The sequence below is a fragment of the Myotis brandtii genome, unplaced genomic scaffold (genome assembly GCF_000412655.1).
Source record: "Myotis brandtii unplaced genomic scaffold, ASM41265v1 scaffold192, whole genome shotgun sequence".
NCBI classification, from domain to species: Eukaryota; Metazoa; Chordata; class Mammalia; order Chiroptera; family Vespertilionidae; genus Myotis; species Myotis brandtii.
This window is the reverse complement of record NW_005357159.1, coordinates 792,275-810,571: the sequence shown is the minus strand read 5'-3', so window position 1 is coordinate 810,571 and position 18,297 is coordinate 792,275. Positions and strand designations below refer to the sequence as shown.

The 18,297-nt window shown below is 44.4% G+C and overlaps 1 protein-coding gene across 2 annotated transcripts in view; it reads right to left on the bottom strand.

Annotated features, from left to right (window-relative positions):
• Positions 1-565: 565 nt before the first annotated feature.
• SLC10A7 (solute carrier family 10, member 7) overlaps positions 566-18,297 on the bottom strand; it is a 195,732-nt gene continuing 178,000 nt past the window's right edge. For both annotated transcript variants that reach the window (XM_005864859.2, XM_005864860.2), the window contains 2 exons: positions 4,553-4,698; positions 566-3,027 (listed from right to left, as the gene is read on the bottom strand). In XM_005864859.2, the coding sequence (XP_005864921.1) occupies positions 2,998-3,027; positions 4,553-4,698 (176 nt within the window). In that variant the 3' untranslated portion in view covers positions 566-2,997. The remainder of the gene's footprint in view (positions 3,028-4,552; positions 4,699-18,297) is intronic.

The window sequence follows — 18,297 nt, the reverse complement described above, 5'->3', positions numbered from 1 at the left end:
AAGGTTTGAGAAGACTGGAGGCATCTTCCAAGGGCACATCACGGGAGCCAGCCTTGCCCTGGTGGGAACAGGAAAGCCGGGTGGGGCAGGTGACCCTTCTGTCAGCCCCTCAGGGAGAAGAGACTGCTAACCAAGCTCAGCAAATGAAGAACATGGAGGCATGGGATTCAAACAAAGTAACTTGCTCATAAGGAAACATGGGGTTTGGAAAAGGCATTCTAAGGTCTCATCTTTTCTATCTCTCAAAAGAATAACAAGGGTAACAAGCATTCAGATCACCTAAAATCTATCACTATTGTTGGGTATGTTTCTCTTTCGGTCCTCAACTCCGATGCAGAGAACACATATATTTCTGATACAAAAGCCAGGGCTGTTTCTGGCTTTAAAGTTATGGTGTGGAGAAAGTACTGAGATGGAAACCTGGGAAGACGGTGGAGCTTGTGTCTCTTTCACCACAAATGATGCAATAGCATTTGGGTGACTCAAGAGAAATCTGTAGGTTCTCAGAAGGCATTGTGAGTGCATCTGAAATCAGGCTAAAAATAAGACACAGGTTCTCTTGTGATTTCTAAAACATTTCTTTGTTTAATCATAGAATCCTTTTCATCTTCCATTCATCATAAATAATCCACTTCATTACTTTACCAATCCTTTTGAAAAAATTTGGTATTTAGCATAAACAAACACTGAACATTAGCCAGAGGTGTGTTAATTTCAAACAGAATAGGAAAGAACTTGAAAAAACCCACAAAAAATTTAAAACTTAGAAAAGAACATATGAATAGATGAACATTATCACCAACTAAAATAATCAAATTTCATAACAGCCATTAAAAAAATCCAGGTGGAAAAATGGGTAAACATAAATATAATCTAATTATTTCTTTCATAAATACACTTAGACAAAACAAATGCATAGATCAGATAGCTTGACAGTACATAAACATAATAAAGTATTTTCAGACATGAATAATTAAATCCCAATAAACATGAATTAAAAATAAATTTTAATTCTGTTTTTCCTTTATGGAAAAATATGCCACAGCATTTGTGTAAAAAAAATAGGCATAAACATATCACTAAAGCCACCAAAATTCACCATGTAGATTATTTAAAAAAAAAGACTTTTTTTTTAAAAGCAAAAGATGTTATAGTATTTTCAGTTGAATATTTTTTATCCCATAATCACACACCTACTATAGGTGTTTGACAAGAGAGGTAGATAAGTTGGGGGGAAAAACAGTATTCTAATGCTAGCTTTTATTGTAACTCAATTTCATTTACTCTGAACTTTAAAGAAGTTTACAGGAACAGAACACAAAAACCTTTCTGAGCTCCATTTGTAAGCATCCAAAGTATCAAACAAAATTACAAGCAAAAGTCTCGACAATGAAAATTCTTGACAAATAGCCCATTTAGCATAGTTTTATGCAAGGTCTGGCACTGGCTTTAAAATTGACACTGAGGATAACTGTTCTGAAATTTGTGAAATCCAGTGATGTTGAAATGAGTCAGAAGAAGCCTACAGGAGATGAGACCTGGTAGTAACAAGAATACAAAGTCACACTATTGATAAACTTGATAGGTTTCTAAGGAATGATTTTTCTTTTGTTGACAAAACAACAAGACAGCTGCCAAGGACAGTGTGGCCCCGGTGTGACCCCGGGCGCCGATCTTGTCTGTCAAATCAAGAAAGACACATGGAGAGGATGTCACAGAGGATGTGCGGGAAGCAGAGTGTTCCCCTGATTTTATATATTGCTCTATTCTCTCTTTGGGTCCACTGAATGCTCTTCACTCGCAGAGGCAAATATTAAACACTGTTTTGAAAGCTGAAGCCCAATTGGGAATGAATTTTACTTAATAATTTGGCCAATAAATGGTTTTACATTTTCTGTGCCCATTTTTTTTTTCCAATTTGGGTAGAAAGAATGTGTATCTGTAACATCTGTTTGCATCTATGACCTTCATATTTCCATTTATTCATAACAGCAATCTGATTTAAATTTTTTAAAATGTCGCAATCATTTGTCAAGTCTGCCAAGGAAATTTTCATTTATAACTTGTCTCAAATGCCGTAAGTATGCTTAATTCAAGGATGTAACAGGCTGCTTCTGGCTAACAGGGGTGATTTGTGCTCAGCACATCTATGTAACAGGAAAAGTTTTTCTCAGTCGTGGAACGTGAATATAGTCCATCATTAATCGCTGATGCTCTCAAACTGATAACATTTTTGTGTCTCACATTTGGCTGTTATGAGTTTGCGAGTGTGTTAGAAAATAGGAAAGAAATTAAATTGGAAGAAAAATGAAACATCTATGATTTTGAAAATCCTGAAAACCACATCTTGTAGTTTTCCTCAAAACGTCATTTAATTGACTCATAACTCAACCATCAGGTCTTTTCTTTGAAGCAGCTTACAGTAAATTTAAGACACATACTATCACAATTTCTGATCATGGCACAGAGGAATTTCTGTGTGGAAACTATTTGAAGGAATGTCTAAAAAAATGATGTCAAGGAATGCAGATAAATGATGCTTTTCAGTCTATGACTCCTGCGGAGTTGATAAGAGGCATGTCACAGTTGTAGAAGAAAATCACACAGTAAATCAAAGTACTGTGAGTAAGACTTTGGAAGTAGTCCCCGTCTTCAGAAGGGCATTTCTCTGATGGTACGACCTCCTTTCGAACAGTACAGTAACCATGACAGAGTTGTATGCACAAAGCTGGGGCTTTTGTCACTTACGATGACTGTTCCCTGCGTTAGGAAAAGAAATAACTCCAAAATACTGCACCACCCCTGGCAGTAACCAACAAAGTTGGTTTTGGAAACAACGCTCTTGTCAAATACATTTTTAAGGCACTTCAACAGTTATATCATTTCTGTGTGTAAAAAAATAAAATATGCATCGAAGCAACATTCACAAGTACGAGTCTCAGGACTGTGCACAACCCTGTACATATGTACATCGCTGCAGGCCGGGCACCTCCTGCGCTATACGATTGGTCTCGTCAACTTCACTCCCTGCAAGAGAGGAGAACATGCAGTTCAGAGTTGGACAGCATCCATGAGCCGAGTGGAAGTGTCAATAAACAACAGATCATCGATGCTACGAGAAGGAAGAGGCCCACCCAGATAGCACTAGGTAACCAGTGACCCAAACCTCTGTGACACAGACATCAACCTCCACCACCCTGGCCCGCAGACTGTCACCTCCCCAGCCTGGCCTGGCCACTCACACAGTCCCCTGTGCACTGGAGTTGGCTGCAGGTCTCAATGGTATTGTCTGCAGGGCAATTGTGCATACCCTTGGGATGGGTGCTTTGTGTTTGTTTTGGTGCTCAAATGGGAGGATGACATCCTAAGCCTCTGGGTTATTCTAAGTTAGACAGTGGCCCCAGTGTGGGAAGATGAACAGCACTGTCCAATGTCGTCTCCCCCTTGGAAATGCTTCTTATCTGCAGAACGAATGCCAGAGCTTTGAAACATTTAGAAAGTTTCACTCTGATTAATTTGCTGTTTGCTATGGCTGTATATCATTATTAGGGCACCAGGATTTTTGGATAACTTTCTCCATTCTCTGTCAAAATTTATATGTAGAAATTCTGGTCTATAATGCACACATACATTGATAAATATAAACATAAGTATACCTGAAAGTTTTCAAAATAGGTAAACAGTAAAGAATAAGGTACTAACATGCCCCTCTACCAACCCTGAGGGGAGGACCAGGCCTGGAGTCCAGCACAGAGTGGCACTCACTAACACTTTGTTAAGTAACTAAATGAGCGACGGTGTTGGATGCATTAATCTTTCCAGGTAGGATCCCGGGGACCTGGGGTGCTCCTTCGAAAAGCAATGTGTATTTCTGTCCGGAGTGCCCTCCTAGTGCAGGGGAAAGGTTTTGGGGGCCAAAGAGACCAGGGTTCAAGTCCTAACTCTAACATGGACTAAAGCACCCACATGGCCTGGGGCAAGTTGCTCCCTCTCTGAGCCTATTCCCCAACCTGTACAGCGGGGGTAGCGGAGCTGCTGCAAACTGTGTTGCAGACACTAATGGACAACAGTGACAGCAAAGAAAACCACAGCAGCTAGCTTTTGTCAGACACCTGCCACATGCTCCCCCACAACTCCGAGGAGGAGATGTCAGCGTCAGCCCTCGAGTGGCAGACACTGAGGGGCAGAGGAGTGATGTGCCCCAGGTCACCAGTGAGCAGGGGCAGAGCCGGCTGCTGGCTGGCTCACGGGTCACATGTGCTTTGAGTCTATTTACTGAACATTCACCCCATTGCACCATGCCCTTCAGTATAAGCAAATGAAAAGGAGCTTTATAAGCTGCATTTTAAGTATAATTGTACTTTTACAACCATTCAAAACATTTAACCTCAACCCTCCTGCTCACACTGAAGTGGATCCATGCATCATTGTTGGATTTAGTTAAGGAAATATGTCCCCTGAGAATGAGAACATGCAGTGTGTGAACAGCTAACATTCAGAAACAGCATTTCAATCTGATTCGGATCCAAGTAAGATCTGCCCGGAGTCCCACCTTCTGCCGCGACACCATCCATGACTTTATCGTGGGCACCAGCACGCTGCCCAGGAGGATCTGCACCGGGTGGTAGATGAGCAGAGGGACGGAGATTAAGGAGAGGTGCTCGTGGCCCGCGAACACGATCTTCAGCATCGGGATTCCTGGCGGACAAAGGGAGGAAATCGAGAGGCACATTCAGTCTGTCGTCAATTAAAGACCTTCTCCATTAAACTGGAACTTGGAATAGGTCAGTGATGGCTAACCTTTTGAACTCGGCGTGTCAGCATTTTGAAAATCCCTACCTTAACTCTGGTGCCGTGTCACATATAGAAATTTTTTGATATGTGCAATCATAGTAAAACAATATATATTTTAAATATATTTTATTGATTTCTTACAGAGAGGAAGGGAGAGGGATAGAGAGTTAGAAACATCGATGAGAGAGAAACATTGACCAGCCGCCTCCTGCACACCTCCTACTGGAGATCTGCCCGCAACCAAGGTACATGCCCTTGGCCAGAATCGAACCTGGGACCCCTCAGTCCGCAGGCTGATGCTCTATCCACTGAGCCAAACCAGCCAGAGCAAAGATTTATATTTTTGATATTTACTTTATATATTTAAATGCCATTTAACAAAGAAAAAATCAACCAATAAAATGAGTTCGCGTGTCACCTCTGACACGCGTGTCGTAGGTTCGACATCACTGGACTAGGTCATGGCCACATTCCCCGGGGGGTTCACAGGACCGGAAAGGGAAGGTCTCAAGTGAGTCATCGAGTCGGTGCATCCTCTTTCACTACATAAGCTCTGAGCTCTACCTGGAACCAATGAAAGCTCAAAAGGTGCTCGGTATTTGAGGGCACCAATAACTCTTGCTGCATGAGCAGCCTGTCTACCAAGGAGAGGGGAGGAGATAGCGTGGAATAGAGTTGCTTCAGGAAGGCTAAATCCCAGAGAGGCCAAAGTTCAAAATAGATCCTTTCTTGCTTAGTCGTGGAATAGAGAGGCCTTCCTGGCACCATTTCAAAGCCCCAAAGTTCACTTTTGAAAGCTGGAAGGATATATGGTCAGATAATGTATGGTATACACTGCTGTAAGGAGGAGGGTACTTTAGCCAAATGAACATTAACAAAGGCTTTGCATGTTCTCATTTGGCCAAGGGTCTCAGGCGTGCTATACAACACTGCATATGGCAGGCAGACTCTAAGACTAGTGCTGACTGTTTAAACCCACATTGAAAGTTTTAATGGAGTTCAGGTACATGAATACTACTTCCCGAGTCTACACTCTATTGCACCAAGGGCACGGTGTGCATATTTTGTAAGCAGCTGACTACAGTGTATCTATTAAGCTTCCGTAACACAATCCAGACACTGGCAGTTGAACTGTTATTACCAATGGTCTTAATACGGCCCGGTGGTCAGGACTGGTGTGTACGTGTGTCAGCTCTGTCACCTGAATCGCTGTAATAGCTTAGCTTTCTCCTCGTTTCTTTAGAATAGCTTCTGAAAAGGACCCCAGCTCCCAAGCATGCACAGTGAGGGCACAGAAATCACCTTTTATTATAACCCAGCGAGGGAAAGCTCCACGTTTTCAATTATTTGTACTTCTGGTAAGTTTCACACCTTTACTAAACATGCATTTTCATGGCTGCTTCTTTCTCCTAGCCTCACATGTCATTGCCGTAAACGGAAAACACTCTACTCTTCCCAACAACATCCCTCAGAGCTTCAAAAGGTTGAGGTTTTTGCACAGTTTCTGTCTTCTTGCCGATAGAAAAGTCAAAGGTTTCTTTTAAAAAACAATATGCTCAATCCGTTCACAGTTGAAAAGCCACATCTGACATTGGAAAGTTGTTCCGATGAGAAAAGGAGACGATGTGAACACACCCACCCTGTTTCCAGGAAAGATGACTTGGTCCAAAGGAATGACGCCGAGAAGCTGGATATGGGGGTGAAAGAAAGGTGGGGCTCCAGGGAGCGCATGAAATATGGGGATATTTGCCTCTAAAGGTGATCAGAGCAGGGTTTCTGACCCCAAATTCGAGGACCGTGGCTGCTGGGCTAAAACGCCTGAGGTCTCCTTTCTTGGCTAAGCCTCGGGCTCAGAGTCACTGGGCACAGAAGGGAAGCCAGGGAGACAGTCAGGCGGCTGCTGCTACCGTAAGTCAACAGGAAACCGACCGCAAGACATACAAGGTGTCCTAGTGTCCGAGACATCAGAAGCCCACTTGGATGTGACGGATTAGGTAGAGAGACAGCAATGCTAAGGGTAAAAATGGTTGGCGGGTACTGAGCGCTTACTAGATGCCATGCGCCGTCCGCCTGGCGCTTTCCCACATTAACTGAACTAGGCCTGGTAATAACCCGGAGGCTGATGAAAACTACCCTGTGCACCGTTTTCCTAGTGAGAAAACGGAAACTTTCCCCATGGTGACGTCGGAACTGCCACGCAGGCAACTTGTTCCCCATGTCAGGGGAGACGCCGAGGTCTTCAGTTCAGACGCCATGGGGACTGCAACTCCTCGAAGCAGAACAGGGCCTGGTGTGCAGAAAGCTTTCCGGGCAGAAGTCCTTGTGGGCTCATTCTCCTTAAGGGGCTCCTGTGACTTCATGTAGATGAGGGACTAAGCGACCACTCCCTCTGTGTCTTACCCCTCCCCTCTCCTGCCTCTGTGCTCAGCCATGAGGAGCCCCTGTGCGTCCTTCGTCACCAGCCCAGCCATGTGCCATTCCCACGCCCTGTCCCGCCTGTGGGCCTTCGCACTTGAGCTCCTTTTGCCTGGAATGCCCATCACCCACTTCTTGACTGGCTCAATCTTTCAGCCCTTCGTTCTTAAGCTGCATCCAAGGCTGGCTTCTAGCTCTGTGCTCACCAAACCTGGGGCTCATCTCAGCCCAGGGTCCCAGCACTTGGTATCGTTGTGTGTTTTCCTCACTGAGCTCAGCTTCTTAGGGTCTGAGACCATTTCTTCTTCAGCTCTGAGCATCCAGTAGGTGCTCAAGAGGAGTGCGTTGAATGGATGGGTTTGTATTCTTCCAGATCCCATCATAACGTTACTGTACTATGACTCCATGTTTATTACATTCACTAACTAGGTAAAAAAGCGCAATGATTTTAAAAAAAACAAACTCGCTAGAAAGAGTTTTCTTTTAAAAGTAAAATTTAAATATACGACTCTTTTCATCTCGCTATCACTGCAGTAATATAAATGAAGGAAATTAATTTTAATGCACCCAGGTACTGATTCTGTGTCACCATGGCTGACAGGAGCCAACGAGACTTTATGAGGTGGCATCCGACTTTATGGAAGTGAACACTAGGCATGCATTTACAATTTTACAGGGACTTTAAACTGTCATGCTGAAAAATGTTTATAAAACATTAATCAAAAAATGCCTCTTTAATATAATGCATTGTCTGAAAGATGTTTGAAGGCGCACACTGTAAATGGATTCTTTTTCTGACTAAAGTAATTTCCACCCAAAGCATTTCCCCACTGCTCTACACGCACACCGTGTGGCTAGATAAAGAGCCCTTTCGCGGCACGTCACTGCCTGATGCGAGCACTCGGGAAATCCCTAATGTGCAGCACGCCACATTTCCATGTCGCACATGACACATTCGTCTAAAATCACCCAACAGAGTTTGACACGGCAGCATCTTCCATAAGCACAGCTTTCAACAGACATCTGCCCGGTAGGAACTTCAAGTGCAAGCTTTCTTCTTCTAACAAGCAAGCAAGGGGTTCCTTTTATCCTTTTCTTTTATTCTTTGTTCCCAGGATGGAAGGGATAAAACAATATGAACCGGAACAGGTCCCCCCACCCCCACTTTAAATATGTTTATTTTATGTTCTCTGAATTACAATATTCCCTTTGTATCAGTGTTTGAGTTTCAAGTTACTACTTTCTACTGGATGAACTGTTTTCTATTTTTCCTTGAGAAACAGATATCTGTCTTCAGAGATTAAACACGGGCCTTTGTATAATGTCCACTAAAGGGTTATTTATAGTTCACAATATAAAAACTATTGACTTCATATTATTGTTTAGAGTTTATTTTACTTGTAGGTGCACACTGTCCTCTATCTATCTCCCTATCTATCTATCCATTCATTAAAAAATACTCTCTGGGCCTCTGCTGTCTGTGAGTTACTACTGTTCCCGTGCTGAGGACGTAAGGAGAACACAGGCACAGTCCCTGCCTTCTTGGGGCCTTGACTACCTCAACTTTCCCCCAACTAAGGGATGGGTGTCCCCCTTTCTGTCACTGGCTCACCCAGCTTCTACAACTCAAACTCTGGGGATCACCTGGACTAATCCCATTTGTCTTTCCAACTCCATAGGAAGCCACCAGCTCTACACGATGCTCCTGCAGATTCTCCCCTCCACCCACACTCCCCTTCCCTCGGTTTTCACTACACCTTCCTAATTCAGTGCCTCAAACAATCAAGCCAAGATGACTCTTCAGCCTCCTGCCAGAGCCCGTCTTCAGACTCTTCCCTTCATCAACGCTGCAGACCAGTCGGATTCACCTTCCTAAAGCCCATGTCAATGGAAGCCCACTCACTCCCTGCTCAAGAATCACACAGACTTTCCAGAGCCGATTCATCAAATCCTCTACCCACTCAACTTCAGTGCAAACCACTGTTACTACCCCCTGCAGCAAGTGCTCGCTGCACGCCCAGTGCTTTGCCTGCGTTCTCTCAATCCTTCAGCAGCCGATGGTGGCAGTTTTCCCACTTAAAGATGAGGAACCGGTGTCGAGCAGCTAAGTGACTTGTCTGCCATCACACACCCGGGCAGGTGGTGGAGGCAGACTTGGACCCCAGTCTCTTCCTTTTCATCACGAAGCGACGTTAACTCCATCAAACCCAACTTTCCGCTGCCCATTGCCCTCCCGGGCTCCGGCCCAGCCCTGCCTTGTCTTTGTAGAAGCTGAGCCCGCCTGGGCTTGTCCTTTCTCACCAGGTGCCTAAATCCTACTCTGGGTTCTCTTGGGCTCCGCTTTGCATTTTCCTCCACCAGGAAGGTGGCCCCCCGTGGATGTCTTCCTCTTTTCTGTGTAGGTTTTGTTTCCCCTGAACACAAGCCACGTATTATAATTTTCTTTGACTCTCCTATGGTGTTTTTAAGCACAGCACAGGACTGGTACTCAATACATGAGTGATTGATTATGTAGGAATAGGTGCTAAAGTAATGTTTCCTGTTGAAAGCGACAGGATGTGGAACACACACCTGATGCTTCACTGGACTGTAAAGGGAATTGTTCACACACCCCTCTGGGGAGGACTGTATTTTATAGAATAAAAATAGGAGCAGGAGAGGAAATATTTTGAAAACGCCCTTTGTATTTTTTGGAATCTAATATCACACTTACTTTCTCACGTGGCTGAGAGATGGTCTACTCTAATCACCTGGACCATTTCCTGTCTTTCAAAGATCCGCTCGCCTGAATTCACACGACTTGTTCCCATTTAAGTGCTTTCTCCGACTCTCCACTGAGCTCTGGAGAGAGCTGCTGGCCAATTGGGGGTCCAGTGGCTTCTCTCTTTAGTTGTCATGGTGATTTCCCACTTTTGTTTAGTTTGTTCTTAGTTAGAAACATCCATAACTTTACTATCCAAATGCCCTACACATTGTTATTTGAATTCTCGCTCTTCCTGGTCAGTGGATCTCTCAGGAAAGCCCATGTTTGCCTTTGACAGTCACTGGGATGGACGGTCTCCTCAATCAAAATGCAGTCCAGCAAGGCGGTCAGTGTTTGAGAAACACGAACCCTCTTGTCCGGCATCACTAAATGCCAATCTCCGTGTCCCCTTCCCCAGCACATGTACACACACACACACACACACACACACCCCACAGTCTTTCTCTTGGAGACAAATAGTCACAGAAAATCAAACTCACCAGCACTGATTTATTTCAATGACTAAACAAAGGGGCCATTATGTGCCATTTCTAGAGCACGAAATGAAGCTTTGATAAGGTCCAAAGGCAGTTTTGGAATTTGGCTACAAAAGGCTTTCAGGAAGGATTATCCCAAAGCAAGCTAGTTTTTAGTAACACAGATGTCTCATGCAGCGATCGATAATCCATCAGACCCAGTAGCCTGCACGGGGCAGTACAGTGCAGTAGGAAAGAGGCCTGCAGCCAAGACAGAAAGCCCTGGGCTGGAACCCCATGTCCACCCCTTAACTCCTGAGTGACCATCATGGGGCAAGTTACACAGCCTCGGTTTCCACATCTGTAAAATGTACCTACTTTGTAGGTATTTTTTTAAGTGAAATAATATGTCTGGTAAGTAGTAAGTCTTCATTGTTATGTGCCAGACACTGGGGTCGATGCAGTGAACAGATGGGCACCCCCCCCCCCCCCCCGCCATCTTATGCTCTTACTCAGTTAACAGGGAGAGAAGATAGAGAGACCAAGCCGAAGCCAGGCAGGCGAGGAGCAAGCCCACCGGTCACAGGGGACTGAGAAGATGCAGCACTGCTGTCAGAGGTCGTCAGGCAAACAGATTCAGCGAGCTTGTGTCACCCCGATTTTTAGAGTAAACAGGAAGGCCACCTGCCTCCAGGTGATGGCATGGGGGCCTGGGTCCGTCAGAGGCCTGCTCATCAGCCGAGAGCTGCCCAGGTGTGGCCTCTGACAAGTATCAGCGGGCACTGCAGCGGGGGGTGCAGCGAGGAGCACAGAGGCCTGAGGAGCCCCAGCGTGAAGAGCTGCTTGACAATATTAGCGCAGCGCACCCGAGGGTGAGACCTAAGAGCAACATTTACAAGGAAAGGCCTGAAAGGGAGAGGCACTCCTTTCAACGAAGGGGTTTGTGTGGCTGGCCTTTGACTCGCTTGGGATAGAAGTTGGTTTGTGAGCATTTTCGGCCCATTAGGAAAATCAAAGATTGTTTTTGCCTTCAGTTATCTGGGCTGTAATGCTACCACTTTGCTGAAAGTTTTATGTCAATAAAGATGCAAACTAGACCAAAATGAGCATCTGGTGCTGCTTTTGTTTTGAAATAGGCAAGTTCTGGTGGGAAAGGATGTTTAACGAACCGCTGAGCGGGCTCACCAGATGCTGGAATGAAACATTTAACTCCACCAAGGGAAGGTGTCGGCCTCGGAAGATTGGTTGCACCCTCACCTGTCTGGAAGCATCGTGGAGTACTTAGCGAGCAGGGAGTTAAGAACGAACTGAAGAACTGCGCCGAGGAGCCTGCATGCGAACGCGGCTGTGTCTCCAGGAGGCATCGTCATGTTGAGGGAGACCAGCGGGCAGGAAGGGCAGTGAGGTAACTCTTTCACTTCTCCAGGCTGTGAATGAAGAGTCGTCTGTCTTCTAAAGGGAAAGTCTGGCTTCTGTTCACACTCGAGGATGTGAGAACATCAGAAATAGAAACGAGGATTTCACATGACAAAAGTCATGCAAAGTCACCAGAATGTATTGGACAGGGTCATCGACACAGAGCGGGCTGCCTGATGGCCCTGGGAAGCCTGGTTTAGTTTCATAGGATGTTTAGGCGTGTTGTCACATAAATAAAGGAAAGCACGTGGACCTTCTAAGTCTGAGGCAAAGAAAACAGTTTTCCTGAAAGTTTTGTATCCATAATCCTCTTAACAGTGGAACTTCCAGAAGGCTTCAAAAATCTTAGTTAAGTGGTAAATGTAAGCTGTGATCCCAATGAACAATAATTATTTTTAACGTACATTTAAAAAATTTTTTAGCAACATGGCTGATAATCACCTCTGGTGATAACTTTCTTCTTCTTTTTTAAATTCTCACTGGAGGATATATGTGTGTGTGTGTGTGTGTGTGTGTGTGTGTGTGTGAGTGTGTTAGGCCCTATGTTTTCCCAGTGTTTTCAAGGGCCTTGTGCTTTGTCGCTTTTAATCCTCACCTGAGGATATACATATATTTTTTAATCTTCACCCGAGAGAGGAAGAGAGAGAAACATGAGAAAAAAACAGCATGTACCCTGCCCTGGGCTGGGGATCGAGCCTGCAACCAAAGTACATGCCCTTGACTGGGAATTGAGCCCGAGACCCTTTGGACCGTGAGCCTATGCTCTAACCACTGAGAAACCGGCTAGCATGGTAACTTTCTTCTTGATGGTACCATGTGTATGATGAACACAAACCTCAGAAAAGGTGCCTTCTGACATAAAAGAACAAGGCAGTTTTGATTTGGGGGATTAGAAATCAGTTATTTACCCTTAAATCCACCTTTCTCAAAAAGGCTGCCTCGGGTTTCTGGGGTGTAACCTGCCCAGATGGCGTCCTGCCCACCGGCTCCTGCCCTTCACTTATTCTCAATGATACACGAATTGGGCAGTTAAGACCTCATGGGGAAGACTCTTAGGCAGAAGAAATTAAGAAGAACATACAATGGAGTCAAGGAAATTAAGGAAACTCTGGGAGTCATTTCTGGAAACGATGATCTCCTCTGTCCTCCTTAACCACTGAGTACTTACGCATCTAATAACACAGAGAATTGTGGATTCCACAAATCGGTACACACAAATGGCCAATTTTATGAACAAATAAGTAGGTAGAACCCTGTCTTGTGTTTTTGTTGGGACACAGTGGAACATAAAGGCAGACACAAAAAGTGGTCCAAAGTAGTGGCCATCAGCCCCGGCCGCGCCTCAGAACCACCTGGGTGGCTTTCTCAAAACTATGCTTGAAAGATTCCGAGTTAATGGGTGTGGGGAGGGGTCCCGGCACGCCTGTTACTGGACAGCTCCTGGGTGATTCCAGGTGGGCCAGGTTCAGAGCCCAGTCTGGTAACAAGGGGGAGTGAGAGGACACCAGGAGATTCTGGAGGTGGACTGAGGAGCCGCTGCGGGCCAGCTCTGTGTGAACCGGGGGGACCTCTCTGAGGCTCCGTTTTATAGTGTGGACAATGAGATCAATAATAGCTATTGTGCAGGGTTGCTGTGAAGAATAAATGAGATGATAAGGCAATCTAGGTGCCTAATACAGTGCCTAGCATGTAGCAGGCACCCAGGAAATACCAGAGCCTTCTGCTTTTAATGTTTCAAAGTGTCCTCATATCTATTTTCGATTTAATGTTCACCTCAACCTGGTGAGATGGGAGAACAATATAGGCTTGCCAGTTTGGACGTCTCTATACCTGGCTGATTTAGAATTTCATCTCATTTTATTATCAAAATAACTCCACACAGGCATTTTTTAACTCACTGTGCATTAGCAGTCAGGCACAAAAACAGTGTAAGCAACCTGCACGCCCAGCTCTGACCTTCCCGGTGCTCTCACTGGCAGCGTGCATGAGGGGGTCACTCAGAGCGGGCGCAGCTCATTTGGGGGCAGGACTCAGTGACCTCACAGTCAGCCTCAGGCAACCATGGAGCCTCCTCACAGACGCTGGGCACAAAACCAGGCAGAGCCTAGCATTCAGCACAGCCCAAGGACTTGCTCCTCAGACTGTGGAATTTGCTAGAGTCTTTTAGAAAGTTGGATGTGGCTTTATTTTTTTACTTTACTTTTTAAATACTTTTATTGATTTCAGAGAGGAAGGGAGAGGGAGAGAGAGATAGAAATATTAATGTTGAGAGAGAGAATCATTGATTGGCTGCCTTCTGCAAGCCCCTTACTGGGGAATTGAGCCCACAACCTGGGCATGTGCCCTTGACCAGAATTGAACCCGGGACCCTTCAGTCTGCAGGCTAACACTCTATTCACTGAACCAAACCAGCTAGGGCGGGATGTGTCTTCAAAGTTCTCAGGCAGTCTGCATATCAAGGAGTCCATTTATTACATTCATCATGGGCAGTGACAAGTTAGTAATTCATCAATAAAAACCTATTTCTGAATTCATTATGCTAATTAGTAACATCACCGGTTGGGTTGATAAAGATAACACAAGCAGTTGTGTAGCTGCTCTCATAAAATAGTAGCTGACTACCCCAGTGAGAATTTTCCATTTGAGCGACTGTCCCTGGCACTGAGGTCTAAACTGACCAGTCCAGTCATACACCACACTGCCAACACAAAAGGATTTTCAGGTGAATTACTTCATATAAGCACTTAGCAGTGTTTGCCTATTAAATACTCAATGTCAACTGTTATTATTACTACTTCTATTGAAAACATAATAGAGAAACAATTTTTAAAATAAATCAATGAAAGGCTTAGAAACTCTATTACAGAAGCTGAACTAATAAAACCTAAATGTAGGTGATCTTATTATCATGGCAAATCAAGAATTATCCCAAGTCTTGACTTATCTCTGGTTCCTTCATGTATCAGGAATTTGGGTTAAAGTTCAGTGAAAAAGGGACAGCAGAAGCCAAAGCCTGCCCAGTAACTCTCTGAGGAAGAGGCTATCACCTCACCAACCGAGGCATAAAGTAATATTGTTCAGACCTTGGGTTATGATCCATTAATGAGTTGCAAAATCAACCAAATGGGTTTTATCTAGAACTTGGATAGATTATGGAATGTATCACCTACAGTAAGAGTGACGTTATTTTGTAAAATGTTCACACACATGCAAGTGTGCAATGGATTACCCTGTACAACCTATCTTCTTACTGTAGCTTGTGGGTAAACAGGTTGGACAGTCTCTGGCACAGGAACCATGGGTGAGGAGTGTGTGCACCAGGGCGTTGGTCGTCCAGGTGAGCGAAGATGATTGATTCCTGAGGGTCAGCCCGGGAATCCCCCACAGAGATTTTATTGTCTTTAATCACATACTTGCTGCCCAGAACCTGGAGACTTCCTGGAGTTTTATTACAAAGTCTGGATGTTATAGTAGTGACTTTCAGACACCAAATCCAGAATAAAAAATTCAAAACAAAATAGTCCAAAAACCTCTGAGGACATAAGTGCATTGCTTTGTTAGAGAACTTACATCTCTCTCTTCATGTGGAACAGAAAATAGCACCAAATGACAGATGCTCCCCCTTGTCTCTTGAGCCTGGTAGTAAAATCTACCGGGCCTCCAATGCCAGGGCATCTTTAAGGGTCGGTCCAATGGCAGGGGTCCCTGAGCTGCCTTCCTACAGAACTGTAACTGAACTGCAGGGCAGAAACATTTACGGCTCTGCCCCAAAGACAAGCTTGTATCTTCTATCTTTACTCTGACTTCTGTTTCCACGTTAGTAGTTTATTGTCGAACAGCACTCTGGCTCTTAGCTTGCAGGAATGGAGGACAGGCAGCTGTCGCCTCACAAAAGGCAAGGGCGGGGGGCTGGCTCATCAAGACTCACTTTAAATAGGGCACAACCTTTTGTTAAGAAAGAATGAAAGAATGAGTGCAAGTTTGTGACTGGGCCACATGGAAATATGTTTATGGGAACAATGATAGAGATTAAGTACTTAAAAACCATCTTATAACCAGCAATGCAACTGGAGGTAATTTTCTTTCTTTCTTTTTTTTAATATATTTTATTAATTTTTTTTAACAGAGAGGAAGGGAGAGGGATAGAGAGTTAGAAACATCAATGAGAGAGAAACATCGATCAGCTGCCTCCTGCACACCTCCTACTGGGGATGTGCCCACAACCAAGGTACATGCCCTTGACCGGAATCGAACCTGGGACCTTTCAGTCCGCAGGCCGACGCTCTATCCACTGAGCCAAACCGGTTACGGCTAATTTTCTTTTTTAAACAACTGATAAAACCATCCAAGCCCAAGCTGAGATCACAGTTACAATGCCTGGAATAATGTAGCACTTTTTGGTCTTCTAAGCCCTTTTGTATCCTATTATCCAATGCAGTACAGGAAGTCCGGAAGCCCAGACTCTAGTCTCTACGAGATCTGGGATAAGTTCTTAAGTTTCTTTCTATGCTTTCATTTCTGCACATGCAAAATAGGACAATAATTGCTGACTTGCTAATATTCTGCCTTGTTCAGGTACCATGACATAATGAGTTAAGTGCTTTTAAAAAGTGCTTCCCAGTTGTAGGAAGGGTAGTTTTATTAAGATAATAATCTTCATGTGCCAAGTGGAATCACAGATAAGCTTTAAGGGAAAAGAAAAAAGAAAGGCAAACTTTCGTATTTCAATTCCATTTCCTCTTGAGAAAATAACCGAGATGCTATTAAATGATCCTCTCAGCCCAAGTTGCAGGGAATCGTTTAACCTTCTTGCAGAGCTTCCAAGTAAAACTGAAAACAAGAACCATTTCAGCCTGGCCGGTGTGGCCCAGTGTTTGCACGATGACCTATGAACCAGGAGGTTACGGTTCTATTCCCGGACAGGGCACATGCCTGGGTTGCTGGCTTGATCCTCATCTTGTAACCAGTAGGGGGGGATGCAGAATGCAGCTGATCAATGATTCTCTCTTGTCATTGATGTTTCTATCTCTCCCTCTCTCTTCCTCTCCTTTATATATATTTATTTATTTTAAAAAAAGAACTGTTTCAGATTTTGTTTCTCCTCTGAACATCTTTCCAGAGTATTATGGTATCTTCGCATCTTTAGGAAGAAGCGACAGCTGGATTTCCTTTCTTGAAATACTGTAACATCATTCACAGAACCCTTCCTCTGAAGTACTTGTTTCCTTTCACATAGAGCAGGGGAACTGCTGTCTTACAGAACGGAGACATCAGCTGCTGAGCGCCGACTCAGACACCTGAAACTGGAAGGAACCTCAAGCTCATTGCCACCTGCTCATTTCACAGCCAAGGACACCGAGGCCCACAGCAGTTCAGGGATGTGGTCCAGCTGCTGGTGAGAGAACCGGAACTTGGATCCTGACTAGACTCAGGTCTGTGGTTCTTTCTACTCTTTCCAGAAGCCGATGTCTACAGAAAAGCTATATTCCTTTTGCTTAGTGCATAGTTTCTGGTCACAGCTCAGCTACAGACTCATGATGGAGTATAAATGTCGGGAGGAAGAGCTGCTTGATTCTCCTTTGTACAAAGAGTGTATAGATCAGTGATGGCGAACCTATGACATGCGTGTCAGAGGTGACACGCGAACTCATTTTTTTTGGTTGATTTTTCTTTGTTAAATGGCATTTAAATATATAAAATAAATATCAAAAATATAAGTCTTTGTTTTACTATGGTTGCAAATATCAAAAAATTTCTATATGTGACACGGCACCAGAGTTAAGTTAGGGTTTTTCAAAATGCTGACACGCCGAGCTCAAAAGGTTCGCCATCACTGGTATAGATGGTAAGACATATACTGGACTTGCAATAAGTGTTGGTCATGACACTCTACTTAACATTTACATAGCATTCTTTCCACTGAGACATGCTTTTGCAAATAAGAAACAAGCGGAACCTCACACCGGACTGCCGATTGTCAGTTGACACGTTCTCAGAGTATATGCTTTCATTTTGCCATTTAAAAACATTAAAAACGAATCCAAGCATACACTTCACTGAAGGATCTCAAACACCCTGAAACGTTCTCTTTCCAGGTATGGTGAGGAAGTTTCCTACAGCTATTAGAGCTCTAGATAACAAAAGTGACTTGAATACTCAAGAGAAAAGACAAATAAAACACTAATTTCCCAGGACACCTGGGATCGAATTTCTTTCTTGATGCGATCTATTGACCCACTGTGCGCACAGCCGTGTTAACTAGGGCACGAGCTGCTCTCGGTCTCTGCTGTGTAAAACAGCTCTGGTTACTGTACGAACATCGGCATCAAGCTGGAGAGGGCTCTGGGAGAGTTCACGGCCTTTAGGGCAGCCCACAGCAAGGGATGCTCCTGGCAAAATGTAAAATTATCTGCAGCCCTGAGCTGAAACCACGGGAGCACAACGACAACCGGT